Source organism: Equus quagga, chromosome 7 (genome assembly GCF_021613505.1).
Source record: "Equus quagga isolate Etosha38 chromosome 7, UCLA_HA_Equagga_1.0, whole genome shotgun sequence".
In the NCBI taxonomy this organism is placed as follows: Eukaryota; Metazoa; Chordata; class Mammalia; order Perissodactyla; family Equidae; genus Equus; species Equus quagga.
Genome location: NC_060273.1, coordinates 128478220 through 128497331, shown reverse-complemented (window position 1 = coordinate 128497331; position 19112 = coordinate 128478220). Strand labels below are relative to the sequence as shown.

Genomic DNA, 19112 nt, shown 5'->3' with positions numbered 1-19112 from the left:
TCCAAGCAGCAAACAATGACATCTCTTCAGTCAGTGATTGTGAATTTAAACAAAATTTCTTGGCCTTACAAATTCTCTTGGGCAACTTTTCATCTTGAATGAATTTCCTATAACTATGCTAAATTTTAAAACTCATGTGTAATGGTAAACCTTTTTTTGTGAATTAACTGGGAGGCCAAATAAAGGAGATAAAGAAACAGCAATGCTTTGCGTTACCAGCCTAAAAGCAGCGGTGGGGCTTACCCCTATGGGTTTCTAAGCACAGCACACCATACAACCTGGTTTACTTGGCTGGGGCCAACGAGAGCAGGGCTCCAATTTTCAAAATGAGGTTAGGGGTGATGGAGACTAATTTGCCTACGGTATCTATCAATATGGAGAACTGAGTCCTCCTTCTATTGCTATAATGCTCAAACATATCTGGACCTTCCAGTCACATCCACAGCATCTTGCACACACATACACTTCCACAAACAGATTGAAAGACTGATGAGCTCCAAGTAGCACGTCCTTCTGAAAAGGGGGCACTGGGCCACAAAAGAAGGGTGGGCTCCCGGCCACTGGATACTGTTATTGGGTAGAGGGCAACTTCAAGCCTATTTGTTCCCTGACTGTCCTGATTAGTTCCTCCAGGGAGGCTGAGTGACTGGGGCCACTGCCTCTGCAAAGTGCAGGCTCTGCCCAGCTCCACAGGGCACCACTCACACAGACTACAATGTGGCATCCCGCCTCCCACCCACCCCCCAAGCCTAAGAAAGCCCGTCTTCCCCTCAACTTCACCACCAACTTTAAGGAATCAGTTTAATCTTGCTACATCTCAATTTTCTAATCTACACGTAATCTCAAGAAAGCCTCAACTATGGAAAAGCTAATTGACACTACTTCTTACAGACCTTTCAGCCTATAAAAATATCTCCAAGAGCACTAGACAAGGAATCAGAAGTCATATCTTCATTTATATTATTCATTCACCTAAAAAGTGCATATTAAGCACCGAATACACACCAGAGACCAAAGGTTTGAGGGTGAACTAGCAGGAAAGACAAGGGACACTGCCCTCAGGGGGGTTTGGCCAAGTCATCCAGTGTCTATAACTGAAATTAAAGGGCTTAGAGAAGAAGCTCTTTCAAGCTCCTCCTAGCTCCCCTATTCTCCACTTTCCGCTTTGGTGCCAAGAGGGGACTGAAGCATTCTGGGATATTCTGCTTCCCCAAACAGATGCTGTTTTTACTCCACATACATATAGCTCAGGCTGCAGACGTGTGGCTTACCTTCATGCTGTCAAGCGTAGACAACTCATTCTCATCCCAGTTTATGAGATCAAGTGAAACCCTAATCTAGAAGGCCCACTGGCATGCACATCTCAGGCTCCTTGGCACAGGCACCCTCATAGCCTCATTCCTTCCACATGGAGGAAATCTGGTCCCTTCAGATCAAAACTACAGAAAAACAGGAGCAGGGCTGCCAAGGCTCCCTCACATGTTGCCTGGGTTTGTTTATTTCTTCCTCATCAACTCACATTATTTCTGACACTGCACTTCAACTTCCTGGACACAGCCAGAGAGAAAAGCTTTTAAGAGGCACTGAAGTATAGCCAACTTCTGATTAGCCACCGTAATGAAGGAGAGAAAGAGCACATGGCCAGAGACAGAGGACTCTTGCCTTGGAAGGCTATAAGAAAAGTTCCTGTGCAGGATAAGGACAAGCATTAGTCAAACAAGTGAAAATCTCCCTCCCACCCCCCCCCCAAAAAAATTCCCCTCAGATAACATTTCAGGAAAACACTTGGCTGGAGTTTTACCTTCTGGAAGTTCCCAAGGGCACCGCATCCACCAGAAAGGGAGATGGCTCACTATCAACTGGTAGGGGGAAATGTCAGGCCCTGAATCAGTGGGGGGAATAGATTTTTATGAAATCTCTGCAAACCAAAGCTATGATTAAATGCACTTCACAGTGGCTAAGGTTATTATTAACACATAATAGAAGTTTTCTTTTTCTTTTTCAGAGCTAAGTTCACAAATATTAAGCAGCAATTTATACAGTAGAGAGGGAGAAGCTGAAGATTAGAAAGCAATCAGATATGAGACAGTAAGAATGTAAATGAAGATGGCTATCGAAAAGGCTGGGCCCCAGAAATAAACCTGTAAGAAGCCATAACGTAGACAGTTAACACCTCTGACCTTCCTGATCAAAGGCACAGGCACTTGAGAAGTTACTCAACACTTGGCTTACCACTGCGTCAGACGTACAAAGGGCTCTTCTCATCCGCCCTCTTCATCTCCCTCAACTCCCACCTGCCTTGTCCTGCCCACCTGGATCACCTTCCTCGCCCTCAGAAAGAAGCTTGCTGCCCTGGGGAATCGTGCCAGCTGGTGGCTGGTACTGAGAACCACCTATTCATCACACTTTTCTCCCTTCTCTTGGAGGACTCCCTGCTCTTGGAAGATAAATTCACCTCCTCCTCATCTTCCTGCTGTTTCTTCTAATTATGATCACAGAGGGCTTAATCTGAAAGTTAGAAGTCCAAGATAGAGTCCCAGATCCCCACTTCCCTACTGGGACACCTAGGGCAAGTCACACAGCTCTCTCTGCCTCACTCCTGTCTTGTACATGGATACAAACAAACGTGGATAGCAGGGCTTTTATGAAGCTGCAGAAATGAGTGTACACTGTGAACGGAACAGCACGAATCACGCAGAAGGCATAGCTCTCACCATTCTGCAAACTCCCCACCACATGGTTTAACGCTTTCAACACTGCTCAGCTCAAAGGAATTTGATAACCATCATGCTCCAAATAAATCACGTCAACAGCAGATGACTGGCAAGCCTTCCTCAGAAGTAAAAGATACCATCCCAACTCCACATGCATGCTCTTGTCTGGTGGATTTCTTTATTTTCAGTGTGAATGCCATGGTCCTGAGTAAGGGGCTACGCGCTATGTTGGGACCTGTATCAACCGCCTTAAGTCACTCAGTTATGGCAAGAGAAACGCTACAGTCCCAACCCCCGTGCCCTAAATGCTGATTGTGCCTCCGGAGCCCTCTCCTGGTGCCATGGAAATCTCGCTCTAGTCTGCCAGGAGGGGAATGGCCAGCCCCTGGGAGGCTCTGCCACATCCCCAAATGCCATCTCACTGGGATAAAGATCTCAAAGGGGCTAATGAAATCATCTCCTCCGCCTTTTATTCCTCAGAAACAACCACAAAATTAGAGGAAATGACCCCCTGCTCCTCTAATTTAAGGCCTATTTTATTACCTTCGACCCCAATTCTCTCTCTTTTAAACGGAGATGAGACCCTGAAGACCCACAGGCCAGTGGGATTAGTAATTGGCGGCTTCTTCCTCCCGGCCAGTTCTCCAGAGGGCACGTCTGCTTCCCCCAGGGTGGGGTCACCATCAGTTCAATCTTCATGCTTCAGAGACGTCCCCTTTGAACAAGATCAGATGTCCCCCAGCCCTGCCTGGAGCTGCGCTCAAAGGAGCAGCAGCCCCTTCTCACTCAGAGCATTAATGTCAACTCAGCCAGAAAAGCGAAGGCAAAGGAGGAGGTCAGTGTGGTTAATTGTCCACCAGCCTAAATGCAGGCCCACTCAAACCAAAACCTGGGAGGGCTGGTCACTCCATAAAGCGCGAAGTGCACTTTGAACCCAGGAACAAGGAGAATGAGAACTATTTTCCCCAGCCTGCTGGGCTGCAGGGGGAGCTTCGGCTGTTTGTTTTCCTTTTCAGATTGTAGCCATAAAGGGAGAAGGACTTCTTCACAGCAACCCCAAGCAGACAGAGAAAACGCAGGCCAGGCAGGTGAGCACCAGGGCTTGCCTGTCAGGAAGTAAAGGAGAGGAAAAGAGAAGCTTCAACAGAGGTGTTCTAAAGGGGCCAACCAAGGCTTCCTCTAGACTTGAAGAAGGAATCTGGGAGAACAGAATTCTGGAAGCCTCAGCAAGTGCTCCATATAAGAAATTCTCAAAAGATTAAAAATAGAAATATCATATGATCCAGTTATTCCATTCCTGGGTATTTATCCAAAGAACATGAAAACACTAATTCAAAAAGATATATGCACCCCTATGTTCATTGTAGCATCATTCACAATAGCCAAGACTTGGAAGCAACCCAAGTGCCCATCAACAGATAAATGGATAAAGAAGATGTGTGTATAGACACACACACACACACACACACACACACACAATGGAATACTACTCAGGCATAAAAAAAGATACCAAATTGTGCCATTTGCAACAACATGGATGGACCCTGAGGGTATTATGCTAAGTGAAATAAGTCAGACAGAGAAAGAAAAATACCATCTGATTTCACTCATATGCAGAAGATAAACACACACACACACACACACAGATGAGAACAGACTGGTAGTTACCAGAGGGGAAGTGGGTGAGGGGAGAGTGAAGGAGTAAAAGGGCACATGCATATGGTGATGGATAAAAATCAGACTATTGGTGGTGAACACAACGGAGTCTATACAAAAACTGATAAACAATAACGTACACTTGAAACTTATACAATGCCATAAACCAATGTGATCTCAAAAAAAAAAAAAGAAGAAATGCTCTATAGGGAAAAGGAATCCTCAAAAATGCAGGGCATTCACTCTTTATCATTAAAAGAGATAGGGGAGGAAACTTTCTCACTCTCTCTTGCCTATTTGGAAAAGTCACTTTTGTTACTAGCTATCCAAAGTCTTCCTTCCAAATCAGGTCCACAATCCTAAACAGACCCTAAAGAACAGAAGACAGTCATTTCTTAACTGAAAGAGGACCTGAGAGTAATTAAAACACCACCTCCAGTCCTTTCTGTAAAGCAAATGTCTAAGATATTCCATGTAAAACCAACTTTTCCTGGAAACAAGTACTTGTAAGTTTTCTTCCAAATCAACAACAAAACTCCTGTAGTGGATAAGAAAAACCAGCCAACAAATCACAGCTGACGACTGACTTGATCAAAGCACAGAGTGGTTCCTAAATTATGCACTGCCTGCACTCTGGAAACGGAAAAAAGCAAACTCTTGCCAGAGATGTCGCTACCTGGGTGCAGCTTTCCACTGAAACTTGAAAGCCTATTTTGCAGACTCTGCTTCTCTTCAAAAAGAAAAAAAGATAAAGGCTTCTCCTGGAAAAACCAAGGCGCCTGAGGAGGGATGTGCCATTTATTTTTTTTGTATCTATCACCAGCCACAGTTAGGGTGCCCAGGCATTGCAGCAATAAAGGCAATTGTCTGTCAGAGACCAGTATGCTAATGACCCTGGAGTCCAAGACCAGAGACCAGGTGCTGTGTCTGCTAGCTGCCTTTGCTCTCATTGCTCCCAAATGTGTACCCTGCACACAAAGGGCCCACCCTGGACAGTGTCTTTGGATCAAGACCAATGCTCCAAAACAGCCATGTTAAACACACACACACACACACGCCCTGATACACAAATTCTACCATTGAAATGCCAGCAGTCCCATCTTTAGAAACGGTAAACATTTCATGAATGAAAGAAAAGCACCTATCAGAAGTCCAAAACACAAAGTTCAGAAGCTCTATGGAAATTCAGGCTCTGTATCACTTCTTGGATTTTCCAAGTAGGATGATGTGAGGTAGTCACGATCCAACTCAAGAGCTCTGTGACGTGTGCCTGAACGCCCACCTGTGTGTGAGAGCCCCTGTGAGGACGAGGACCAGCTCAACAACTTGACGGCTTGACCTACGACATTTCTTTTCTACCCTGATTAGGATGGTATTATACAACAGGAGGCACTCTGCAAATCAGATATCTCCTGGAAGCTCAAAGAGTTCGTATTATTATGAATTCGTAAGCATTCCCGATGTGTTTGGCGGCGTGAAGACCAGACACACAACCACCACCTTGCATTCAGCTTCTGCAGGGACGGAGCAACACAAAATAGTAGATAAACTTCCAAATTCCAAAAACAGACTAAAAAACAAATCCGACTCATATTTTAACATCTGGGCTTTTAAACTGCAATTTCTTTTCTTAGTTTATTTTTCAAGTATGGCAGACAAACTGGATTCCGTGGAGACTGGAAATTCCTGGGCAAAGCTGAAGTCCTGACTCTAGGCAACCCTAAGAACACGCAGGGGGTCAGCTGAGACTCGGATTTCTTTTGCTGCCTTGTCTTTCACTAAATTCTCCTTCAGGCAGCTGTACAACTGGGGCTCAGCATCAGGGAGAAGACACCATGGTTAGGCGACTGCTTTTACGTGGACTTGTTGGCTGGAACCTCGACTAGGTTGTGGAAAGTACATGCAGAAACCAGAAGATGACGTCTTTCTCTTTGCTTAGCGCTGCACACACCCAAACAAAGCGACTGCAAAGGCTGAACGATGAGGAGTGTTAATGTAGAAGCAGGACAAGAAGGCAGGAGCAAAAACTCAAGGCCACACACTCCTACGAAACATGAAAGTGGTCTTCAGTTAGACTGAAGTACCACCCCCCGGCTTCTGTGAGCTCAGCCACCCACCAGTCCCTGAAAGGACCCAGGCCCCATTCTGGCTCCAACATTTAGGTGAAACACCACCCTGGGGCAGGCTGCTCCCAGCCCGCAGGAGGAAGCAAAATGGCCTCAAGCCAATTAGCATGTCTCTCAAGGACCCCAACTACTAAGAGGTGTGCAGAAAACTGAAATGCACTGATTTAAATGCTTTTTATTAAAATTATTTAAACCTAAACTGTGTTTTCAAGCAAATGCTCAAGCCACTCAGAAATATTTTTATTTTCTCTGGGTTGTTAACTGGGAAACTCTATTGCGTGCTCCCTTACTGGCTACGCATTCCGATGACGATCAATCCTGTGGCTGACAGGGGTCCCCAGGGTCTGGAATGATAACTCTCTCTCCCAGGGCAGCCAAGAGGGCTGGTTGCTCACACCATAGGTTGTCACTTAGTCCATTACTGCCCCAAGGCCTTGCTGCTCAAGAGGAAGACAACGAAACAAAAACTCCTGACTTCTTATCCTTCGCAACAGGGCTAAGAATCTAGACTCCTATCGACTCAACTGTACTATGATAAATTCTGAAGCATGTGTGGTAATGTGAGCAAATAGCCATGTAATTAATCCAAAAGGGCACTCTACAGTCATTTAATTGGTTTAGGACTACATTGTGATTTTTTTGTGGCTGTGCCTTAGTTTAGTTTACTAGGCCATTTTTTTCTCAGACTAACATTCATTCATTTATTGAAAGTCTGTTCCATGCCAGGAACCATGCTGGGTAGGAGACGGCGGCGAAAAGAACTTACAGCCTAGGGGAAAAGGTGTGCAAGAACAAGTGAGGAAAGCTTACCATGGTGAGGGCAGCGGGCTGTGTGAGCAGAGAAGCAGCGATTCGTTCTGCTGGAAAGCTGAGGAAAAAGCTATGCTCCAAACAGCCTCTCATTCAGAGAATTTGATAAATAACAAGTGAAATTTGGGCTGGGTCTTAAATGAGGAAAAGGAATTCTAAAGCACCAACTCAAATGGCGGGGAGAAGGCTGCCCAGTGCAAAAGAAAGGATGTTGAGTGATGAGAATGCCAGCGACGCCCAGGAGAGAGCCAGCCAGGGAAACATCTTCACCTGGTGACTCTCAACAGGGGCAGGGGGCCATCTTCCACCTTCCTTAGAGGAGACGGTGCCCTACATTAAAGGATTGTCTTTTTAATGAGTGAGAACTTCGAGTGGTTATCAGAGTGTACCATCAAGGCTAGTTTTTCCCCACAACCTGTGAGCACGAGCAGGTCCAGGACCCAACCCCTTACCTGTATGATGAGGTGCTCCTTAACGAGATGCAAAACCCACAGGCCAGCTGTGAACTCAAGAGTCTGCTTCCCAGTTTACCTGAAAAACAAGAAAGGTTTTGTTAACTTGGAATAGCCAGGCCTCCAATGGTCCCAGTAGAGACCTATAGACCATGCATAAGGCTCCTTGGTCTCAGAGCAGAAAGCCTGGCCAGTGTTACCTGGCCAACGGGTTGGATCAAAGAGACCTGGGTGAGAATCCTGGTGTATGTGAGCGGCAGGGTAACTGCAGGCCAGGTATCTAACCTACCTGTGCCAGGGAATAAACTCCGTGGTTACAGAGACACCGAGGAGCCATAAGGTAACTCAGGGTTGAGCAGAGCCCAGGTTGGCTGCCTCTCTCTTCGCACATCTGTCTTCTCTCTATAAGAAAGAAAAATTACCCCTCCCCGCCAAAAAAGCATATTTCCATAAAGAGCAAGAAAATTCTCACATCCTTGCCTATGTTTCTATGACTCTTGCTTTTCCTTACAAAACGGGAAAAATGGGGTCCAAAAGATAAAAATAGTATTCAGATGCACACAGATCATGGTGATACACTGCGAGCCCCAACCACACACAGCTCCTGGGATGTGGCCCTCTTGCCAAGGTCACAGTGAGGATGGGTGAGCTGCAGGACCTCGTAACAAGTCAAGGAAGCACACGTGGCCCCAGGGACCAGTAACACTGCAGAAATCCTTACTGCCTTCCCCGCACGGTGCGCACATCTGCACACCTCAGCTCTCCAGCCTCCTCACCTGCCCTGTGAGTGTGGTGCCCACACCTCTAAAGGTCTTTTACATGTCCCACATGGCCCGTTCATCCCACACCCCACAGCTTGCTAACCACATTGAAGATAATGGCTGTTCTGCCATCTCCCCCACCAGACTATAAGCTCCCTGAGGGACTTAGTAAGTGTGCGTTGACTCAATGACTGAACACACAGACACATCTAGATAAGAATTTCAGGCCCGGATTCCATCCCCTCACCTTGACTTGCCCAAGGCCACAGAGCTAGGGAACAGTCATACTGGGGAGGTGGTACAGATGGTTTTCAACGCTTTCTCACATTCACAGGTTGTGTTCCCACCCTCCCTGGGTACCTGTAAATCACTGACCCTGGAAGACAAGGACATTTTATTTTTGCTAAGAATGGGTTCATTTTTCTGTGTTTTATTTTGACACCCTGCCCAGGAGCAGGGCGAAACACCTTGAGAATCTTAGAATCTGGGGCACTATGCCCAATCTAAAAACAGAGCAGGGACTCTGGGGGAGAAGGGGCAGGAAACGGCTGTGGGTTGGGGACTGGGTCAGTCTTCATAGAAGTTCCCAGAGTTCTGGTCGCTGGGATGTACTTATGTGTAACTCGGGGCTTACTCAGGCAGCAGAGGCAAAGAGCATCTCTCTGCTCATGTCCGTGCTGTCGTGAAAGCACGCTGGAGCCCTCACACAAGCTTGGCTATGGCCGCACAATGTCCACGTTCAGAGTTTCTTTTTCCATCCAGGAGCTGAGAACTCCTGGATGTCTAGTTAGTCTTCGCAGATGTGAGAGTAGAAAGCAGACACGACAGCACACTTTCTAGGTGGCCTGGGGTCTCAGAGGAGTCAAGCCCTTCTCAAAACTGAGTGGGACAAGGCGCTTGGTGGAGGAGAGAAGGCTCCTGGCCAAGTTCACCTGTGAAGCAGGTGCAGAAACTGGATCATTTCCTCAGCCTTGAGTTTAGCCTCTCTCTCAAAATTAAATAGACTAAAAAAAGAACAAAATAATCCCAAGTACAGTTACCGTTTTCAATCTTAATTTTTATATACAGATCGCCTGGCTTTTCACCACAACTGGTCAAGTATATGTGAAATGGCCACATTAGATAGAAGCATGCCAGACACATTATCAATGATATTAAAGTATTTATAACACACACCACATACCACACACACACACACACACACACACACACACACATTAAGTGAATGGGAATCAGTTCTGCCTCATGCCCTCTCAGGTGTCCTTGGCTCCCTGTGCACCGCCCTACATAGCTGGGGCCTCTGGTCACCCTCTGTGGCCCTGCACCCAGCTCGGCCCTCTGTGCATAGTGCACACACTTCATTCCATCAGAGTCCACTCTCTTCATCCCCTGATCTTAGCCAACTGATCTTGAGAAGCATTTTATGAAATAATTCCTGTATAAATAACTAATGTATAACCTGTCCTGCGGATGCCTACATATTTAGTTTAAAGAGAAACATTCCACCCAAATTCCTTGGAAGGTAGAATTTTAGGCACAACAGTAAGTGAATTCCACCTTTTGGGTGAGAAACCCTTCCCACACCCCTCTGACCCCAACACAGACCATTTCCCACTTCATCTGTTTCACAAGCTGACTTTGCCCCTAGGGTGAGGCGGAGATGAATCCTGCACTTGTGGCAATGGAGGATAAGGTTGATACAATGTTGTGCAAAGTCCAACTCTTCAATCTATCAATTCACCTGGATTGCAACCAAATTGTCTGTGGAGGATGAGGGGCCCTTCTCCATTCATTTCCAGTCAGCATTTACTTAGGAAAGGGACACACATTATCCCCAGTGCCTGAACCAATGCAGCAGAGGGAGTGGGAAAAGTCAGCTTTGGGACAGTCCTAAGATTTCTCTACAGGTGCCCAAAGCTTATAGCCCAGCACCTCCAAGAATGCCCCAAAGCACGTAATAATCCGTGCCTGTAAAACCTTCTAAAAATAACGGCTCCAGAACTGACTTCCTACACTGTTGACAAAGGACTCTCTAGTGTGGTCCCACCCACGATAAGGGCCTCTCTGTAAGAATGAAAGCATGTGTCAAGATAAAAACTGAAGTGGAGGGGCCGGCCCAGTGGCACAGCGGTTAAGTCCACACATTCTGCTTCGGTGGCCCGGGGTTCACCAGTTTGGGTCCTGGGTGCGGACATGGCACCACTTGGCAAGCCATGCTGTGGGAGGCGTCCCACGTGTAAAGTAGAGGAAGATGGGCACGGATGTTAGCTCAGGGCCAGCCTTCCTCAGCAAAAAGAGGATTGGCAGGAGATGTTAGCTCAGGGCTAATCTTCCCCCCCCCAAAAAAAAAAAAACTAAAGTGGATCTAACTGCACAGAAGCCAGCCCTTCACAACCAAGTATCCAAAAGGCCAAGAAAAGAACAGGTGCGGGCACCCTTCACACATGACCAATACCACAGCTCAGATAGATGGGTTTCTCTATCAATGCTTCTCTAAACTGGTGTTTCTAGAACCTACCTGATCATAAGAACCATCTAGAAACTTTGTTTAAAAAAATACGGATTCCCTGGACCCACTCCAGACCTATAAAGTCAAACCCCAGGGAAGGGGGTCTGAGAATGTAAATATGTAGCCAGCACCCAGCAGAGTGTCAGGTAAGTTTCAGAAATAATGCTCCAAATGAAGCAAAAAGTAACTCTTTAAAACTTTGTAATCACATAACTTCAAAGTTATAGGGTATGTGAGAAAATGCGGTTTAACTGAAGGAAGTTAGAGCCTTCTTTACCTAGTTAAAATTATGGAATATAGTCAACATGAAATGAGGAAATCAGTTTAACTAAAACTTGACAAAAACAAAACCTCCCTCCTCAGCTTAACCATATCTCTCCCGGAAGACCTCCCAAAAACCTCTCTCCCCTAAGGATTAAAGGGAGTCCCTGCACTGCTGCACCCAATGGTTATCACAGGCCTGAAAGGAAGTGACGGGGCTGAGGGCCCTTGGCCTCATCTCAAGAGAGGCCAGTCCTAAGCACAGGCAACCACTTCTAGGTCAGACGCCACAGGTGCCCTCCTGGTACCAGCCTTTCTACGTTTCAGCCTCCAGCTGACTATTCCATAGTCCTATTCACGGCCCAGCTCTATGTGGGGCCTTGCTACTCAAAGTGTGGTCCACAGAACTAGTACCATCAATGTCATGGGTGGCTCTTTAGAAATGCAGAGTCCCAGGCCTGCTGAATCAGAAGCTGCATTTCAACAAGATTCTGGGTAAGTCCTGTGCACATTCAAGTTTGAGAAGCTCTGCTTTAAAGCATGGAGAGTACCAAGGAGAGATGTTACCCTCCACCCTTAACCCCCCAGCGGAACACCCAGATCATCAGCCCACCCAGTTCCGCTCCAGACTCTCAGAGACCTTCTTCCCTCACATTCTTTACTCAAGTCTTGTCAGTCTTGGTTTGTCTTGGGGCCAAATCACCATCAGCAGGGCCCAATGACTAGCTGACAACCCAAAGCCTAACTTTTAGGGAGTTAAAAGGAAGGAGCAAGTACTTGTCTCTACATTCTCATCTGGCTCTGCTATCGGCCTCCCTTAGAAAGCAGCAGCGTGGACCCCGTGACTGTAAATCAGCAGGGACAATCCAAAGTCAAACAATACCACAGAATGCTGGCTCTTTGGGTTCCAACACAATGTTAATGAGGTCGAGGTCACGGGCATGATTAGCTTCCTCTGAATCTTGGCACAGACTCCAACCCTCTGCCCTCTGGCCGCCCACAAAGGTTGACGCACCCTAGGTTACTAAGAAGATGGAGAGAGCAAACAACTCTAAGAACTTGAATGAACGGAGAGCAGAATGTATGAAGGGAGAGCACACAGCCCAGAGGGATGGCAGACCTGACAGACGACTGGGTCAGAATGCAAAATCATCTGCACGGGCTGAACAACATGCCAGAATGAGAAAGCTGAAATTTGACAAGAAGAAATGGGAAGTCCCATGGCCAAGATTTTAAAAGCCAAATACACATGTACAAGCTAGAGGAAATCTAACTTGATGGCAGTTCTTGTGTTAAAATGTTTAAATTTTTTTTAAACATGCAAGTTTTGTTTAGGGTCCATGAGTCTAGTTTCTACACCAAGGGGAGCAGCGGTCCCTCTGTAGCACAGCTGATCAGACTGTCCTGAGCGGTCCTCCAGCCACCTCTCCACACAGGTGTGTACACAACCTGTCACACCTTTTCATAAGCACTGCTTGGGTTCTTTTTATTCACTGTGGCCTCTTTACCTGGCCACAGCTCTTTTGGGGTTGGACTGTCATTTTAAACATTTCACACATCCACTTAGCTCCCTTTGATGCTGCCCTTTCTCTCCTAATTGAGAAAAGAACTATAGACCTAAGCACAAACTAGAAAAAACATGCTAACAGACAAGACAACCTAAGCACACCCATTTACCAAAAGGATTCAGATCAAAAATGACCTACCGTCACCTGTTTAAGCCGGCACGCTCTGCAATGCAGTACAGCACAAATCCATGCAGAAGCAGTAATTAAGTTGGAAATTACAAGCTTCCACTACAGAAGAACCCAGAGAGGACCACTAGAAGGAGCAAACGACAGAGTAAGTATGTGCGTGGACATACTTCTCCATGTAGAATCATCTTCAGAATGGACGGTTAGCCATTGAAAACAAAATGGATGTGCTTTTAGATGGTTTTTAAAGTTGTGAGCCATGTTTTTCCTAAGTGTATATTTAATATACAAATGATAGTCATTTATAAACACAAAAAAAGACTGCTTACTGGTAAGTTTGTAGTTCACAGACTATCCAGTCTATTATTTTTAATTTCAGAAAATTTTATCTCTACGGGCAAGAGAAAAAAGTTGAAAACTGTTAAGAGGTTAATCTGTCCTGAATAAACGTGTGCCATGCACCCCTTACTTGAGGATTAAATGCGGCTCCTGTCTGTGCAGTTACAGCCATCCCAAACACTGACCAACTGCCCCCAAACTGGAAAACAATGTGAAATTCAGCCAAGTGCAGCCTGCCCCAGGAGAGAGGAAGCTTGAACTCCAGGTGCCCTTGACAACATAGCTCAGTGTGGAAAGAAAGAAAATGCTGAACAATAGAATCAGTAGAGGAAAAAGAGCCCCTCTAATTTTCTGGGCACGTAGGGAGGTTGCTGCTAAAGGGATATTTAAGATCTCACAGCTGGTTTGGGTTCTACTGAAACAATCTTAAAAAAGAAAAAACCTAACATTTCAGGAGAGGACATTTTAATTCAGTACTTCTTATCAATCAGATTTAGTTCAGTACGTATCTATCAGACAGATGTTTACACATTTAGATATAAAAGTGAAACACCTCCCAGATCACACAATGTTTATGAAAACAGACGAAGCAGACCCAGGTAAGGAGCGAGCTCTTCCCTCCCAGTCAGGGGAAGCTGCCCCTCTCTGGCTTTGCGTCACCCGGTGCCCAGTCCTGGGTGCATTTCTCCTCCATCCGGTTTGAGTAACCACATTTACAACAAATAGGAATGTCAATTCTTTATTTTCTTCTTTTTTTAAAGACTGGCACCTGAGCTAACATCTGTTGCCAATCTTCTTTTTCTTCTTCTTCTTCTCCCCAAAGCCCCCCAGTACATAGTTGTATGTTTCAGTTGTGAGTGCCTCTGGCTGTGCTCAATTCTTTTTAAAGACAGAGACCTGCTGTACAAGGGATGCATCACAGATGTAAAGAGACAGACTGCGTTGTTGCCAAAACTGCCAATACTGTTTTGTACGCTAAAAACCCGCTGGCAACTGTTACTACGCTCCGATTTTAAAAGTAATGTGCTACTTATAGAAAAACCCGAAAAATCAAAAAATAAACAAAACAGTCACCTGTAACCCCGCTAGTCCAAGATAACCAAGTTAAAACTTTAGTCTACGTCCTTCCAGTCTGTCGGTGGCCACCTGCTTTCCCTGCAATGGCACCTGGGGGAAGACGCATGGGTAGGTGAGGCGTTACACAGATAGGCAACGATTCATAATCCCCACTGGCCTTACCCTAAATCCACAGCAGTAAGAGGAGTAACGGTCGTGCATAACTCAGATAGCAAGCCTGTAATCCAACAAGCATTCCCTGGGGTCTACTTTGCACATTTGTCTTTACTCCACAAATGAATGAAATTCAAATTAACAGCAAGTGCCCTTGAAGGTCATATGGTAACTTCAAAAAAAAAGTGGCTAAGCCTGTCTTTGTGGACATGAAAACAAAAGTTAGCTCTCCCAGAACAAGTTCTCAGAGGTACCCACAGATATGGTTCCCGGTGAGGACCCTCTTCCTGGCTTGCAGAAGGCCACCTTCTTGCCGTGGCAGAGAGCAAGCTCTGGTCTCTCTTCCTCTTCTTATAAGGACACGAATCCCACCACCGGGGCTCCACTCTCATAACCTCCTCTAAACCTAATCACCTTCCAAGGGTCCCACCTCCAAACACCATCACACTGGGGATTGGGGCTTCAACACATGAATTTTGGGGAGGACACAAGCATTCAGTCCATAACATATATGTGTGTGTCGGGGGGCAGAGGATCAATTTTTTCAGTTAAACACATCGTAGTGATTAAATATATTTAGAACCATTCTATGTATATTCCTCTTAACTATCTCAGTTCAAAATAACATCACAGATCTCACCAAGTCTGCAAAATAACACCAGTCAGAGTCTGGTCATTCAAGGCCAAGGCCAGGGACTTGCTTATCCCCAGTTAGGCCTATTCAAAGGATAAAAGAGAAAAATTCAGTCACAAGGACAAAGATTACTCTCACCCTCAACACTAATAAACCTCAAGGGACCAGGCAACCACTTGCCACTGCTGTAAAAATAGCTCCCTTTTTCATCTCTAGCTCCAGACCTCTCTTCCTGCCTGGGTATCCAACTCTCTGCTGGGCATCTCTCCCTGGAAGGCTCACAGTTCATTTCTGGAGTCTACTGAACTCATTACTCCTTGCCATCTCCCCAAACTGAGATTCCCCACAGCTGCTTATCTCAGTGACGGTGTCATGACCACAACAGTCACCCCGAACTCCCTCTCGCTGAGTGCCCACCCCCAGAAGATCACCAAAGAAGTGCTGTCAGTCTCTCCAGGCTTCTCCCCATCTCCTTCACCAAGTCCTGCCAAGATTCCTGCACTAACCTCCCAGCTCATCTTCTGTGCCCGCCGGACCTCCCTTGTCACCTAGCTCACCTTGCGGCTACTGAGTTCTTTTTAAAGCACAATACAATTAGGTCATTCACCTGCTGCAAATTCTCCATCTTCCACACAGCTTTCTAGATGAAGCTCAGACTCCTCAGCTCAGCAGCCAAAACCCTACACCCTCAGGAACTTCCCTGCACAACCTTGCCTCCAGTCCAACTACTGTCATGCCTTGACTACCTACACCTTTGCAAGCCTTCTAGACTCCAAACATACATATTATTATTGCATCATTTATTAGTGCAGTTTTTAAAGTAATGAAAAAGAAACAAAACCCTGAAGGTGCAAGAAGGACCAAGTATCCACTCTTTCCTTTACTCTTTCAGTCACACCTTCCCCAGCAACAGAGTCAAGTATTTCAAGTGCCAGAACAGACTCTTCCCTGGACACAACCTGGGCTTCACAAGCTCAGGATCAGACCTGACCTTTGAGTCCTTCTTTGCCTTTCTAAGGCCAAGAAGTCTCCCCTCTGAGAAAAACTGCTGCTCATTTTCATGGCACGTTGGCTCAAATTGGACACACAATTTTATGAAGCACAGAAAGGGACAGGCCCCCTTCTCCCTCTTCCCCATGGAGGACCCACAGGACCGGCTGCCCTGCCACCACCCCCAGCCAGATCACCTCCCTCCCACCCCACGGGCTTGTGGAAGGGGAGCACATCCAGCACTGCTTTCCCAGAGCACGCTCTTCTAAATCAAAAAGGGAGTTTCTGGGTTTACGGAGGTCCTTCGCACACAGAGATGGCTTCTCCAACTAGAAGGTGCGCTCTGTGAGAGGAGAGCCTGCTCCTGGTCCTTGCTGTGATACCGGAGGCCAGCACAGAGCCTGGTCCACGGGAGAGGCTCCACAGGTATTTGCTGAATGACAGAAAAAAGAATGAACGACTGGGCAAACACAGTTCCTCCCCAATTGGAAGAGCATGCGACAGCATTGTTGCCAGCTCAAAAAATAAGTGTTTTGCTAAAGCCTTTTGTTCATGTTGCTCTTAGGTACAACCTTAGTAGAAACTGGGCAATGTATCATTAACATCATATATACTTCAAAGTGGCTTTCTGGAACAAATTCTAGAGATTAGATACATATTTACTTACGGCTTGTATCTTTCTAAGAGAGGTAAGCATAAAGTTGCTTTCAGAATTCCCAAGAGAGGCACTCACCATGTGCACCACTAAAGTTTTCTTTCTTTCTCAAATAAAACTTGGATATTTACTTTCATGGGAAAGACAGGAGAACCTCCATTGCAAGGGGGCAGCGAGGCGTGCAGTTGCAAGCTACACCTGTGCTCCAGAGGCAGCTCCACACAGAGCCTGCACCACATCTTCCCTAGAACTGGAGTCCCAGAAAAGGCTGACCAGAATGGGGCAAAAGGATGCAACTTGCAAGCTCTAGAAAGACCAAGTATTTCTGGGTGTGGGCTGCCAAGGGTATGGGTACAGCCTCAACTCAGGGTCAGCTGCTCACTCTAAAATCAGGTCTCCTTGCATTTCAGCTCTGTGAATGGCACTGCTTTTCCTGGGCATTTGAAATACTTGACAACCATCATTAACATTTCCTGAGCACTTAACACAAGCACCACTCTAAGTGCTATACAGAAGTAATCATAACTAATCTTCAAAGTGATTCTTTGACTTGAACCCTTATCACCACCGTTTTATGGACACAGAAACCAAAGTTGAGAGAAATGAAACACATTGTCCAAGGTTCAGGGTAAGTGGCACCTGTGGGAACTCAACATCCCTAATTGGGGTCTGCTATATTTTGGTCTCCTACTTTGTCAATTCTTTGCAATAAAGAAGTTGAGAAGCTGTATACAATGTTCATTAAAAATACACACATTTCTATATATTATTTTTCTATCTTCTCTTACTATGGACTGTCCCTTCCCGCCCTGCCCAAATGGTATAGGCAGTAAAAGCTCTTTAATTCATCAGGCCACACATCTCTGTAGGCAGGTGCCACCAATTCTGAGTCCATCCACGTGGATGAACAGTACACATTACCTTTTCCAGAAGGCATCGCTTTGCTTTCATCCAGAGATCCTTTCTCCTTCCTATAAACAAATTAGTGGCTCATGCATCATGATTTAAATTATATTCAAGAATGTTCATTTGCAGTGTAATTATTCCTCCTAATTGGACTGCTTTGAAGACAAACGATTCCCCTCCCCACTCCATCTCTGCTGCAACACACAGTGTCTTCTTTCCTGGCAGAAAATGTTTGCTGCACTCTTTGCAGACGACAACACACCACACTCTCCATGTGACCACGTGGGAAATACGTAATACAGAGTTTTACCTGATATTACTGCAAAGCTCTCAAATATTTTGTCATTGAAGAATCGCATTTCTGACATAGATTCATAACAAGCCTATCACAGTATGACAGCACAAAGAAACGAGGATCTTGATTTTCTTTCTTTTCCCTATCTTTAAAACAGTTGGTCCCCGCCAGCATGTGTCCCCTATGTCTTAAACTTGAAAAGGAGAAGTCGTTTTAAAAGATAACCAGTAGGACTATCCAGGAAAAGGCAATACCGAAGAAACCAGCCTCGATCCTGCTTCCACCTGGCGGAGGCGGCGCTCTCAGGCGCGCGGGTGAAGCAGAGGCAACGCGGCGACGACGACGCCTGTCCCTTCCAGCTCGGGGCCTCGGGTTTCCCTCCCGGACGCGGCTCTAACAGCTGCCCTGCCCACACCTCTCCTCCCTCTGGCTCCAACACACACTTGTCTAGAGGCGCCGCTTTGGGATTTCAACCACCAGTTCCACTTTGTCCTGTGGGTCACTGACGGCTACCTCCAGGCAGGCCCCCCTCCCAGGGGGAGCACGAGCAGTCCGGGAACCGCCCGCGGGAGGCGGGGGGGGGGGGGGGGGGCGCGTGGCGGGAGGAGGCTGCCCGCACTCCCCCTGAAACAGCCCACGGATGCGCACAAAACTCCCGACCCGCCTGAAATGATAGAAGGTGAATGGGATCGAAGAAAATCTGTTCGCTTTTCTGAGTTCAAAAAGCACTGGGCCGCTGAATGGAAGGGAAAAGACGGGGTGAAAAACACAAAACTTTGTGCCTAAAAACATCCAGAAACACATATAGTCTCCCCCGGTCTTCCGCCTCGTCGCAGGGGCTCAGCGCGCCCATCCCAGACGTGGTCCTCCCCACTCGGCGCCCGGCTCCTCCAGCCCGCACCCCAAATCTCTGCGCTGCCCGCAAAAACGCAGCCCAGATCCGAGACGCGCCCGACGTCCGGGCCGCCGGGCCCCCGCGCCGCAGACCAGGCCCGCGGGAGCGACCCGGGCGGCCCCGCGCGGAGCCCGGCGCCGAGCTGCGCCCAGGACCGCGCCGCCCCGTGCGCGGTGCCCGCGGCC

General features: G+C 46.8%; 1 protein-coding gene across 5 annotated transcripts in view; it reads right to left on the bottom strand.

Moving 5' to 3' along the window:
- LHFPL2 (LHFPL tetraspan subfamily member 2) overlaps window positions 1-19112 on the bottom strand; it is a 158835-nt gene that overhangs the window by 137989 nt on the left and 1734 nt on the right. The window contains exons 1-2 of one of the 5 annotated variants that reach the window (XM_046667271.1): window positions 8048-8302; window positions 7759-7837 (exon numbers count right to left, since the gene is read on the bottom strand). The exons of 1 other annotated variant lie outside the window; for it this stretch is intronic. Coding sequence is in view for 1 of the 4 variants with exons in the window: in XM_046667268.1 (XP_046523224.1) it covers window positions 16468-16609 (142 nt within the window). In the remaining 3 variants the exon portion in view is untranslated. Of the gene's footprint in view, window positions 1-1801; window positions 1821-7758; window positions 7838-8047; window positions 8303-16402; window positions 16610-19112 lie in introns of those variants that run through there. 3 more of the 5 variants (XM_046667270.1, XM_046667273.1, XM_046667268.1) reach the window with 3 other exon arrangements.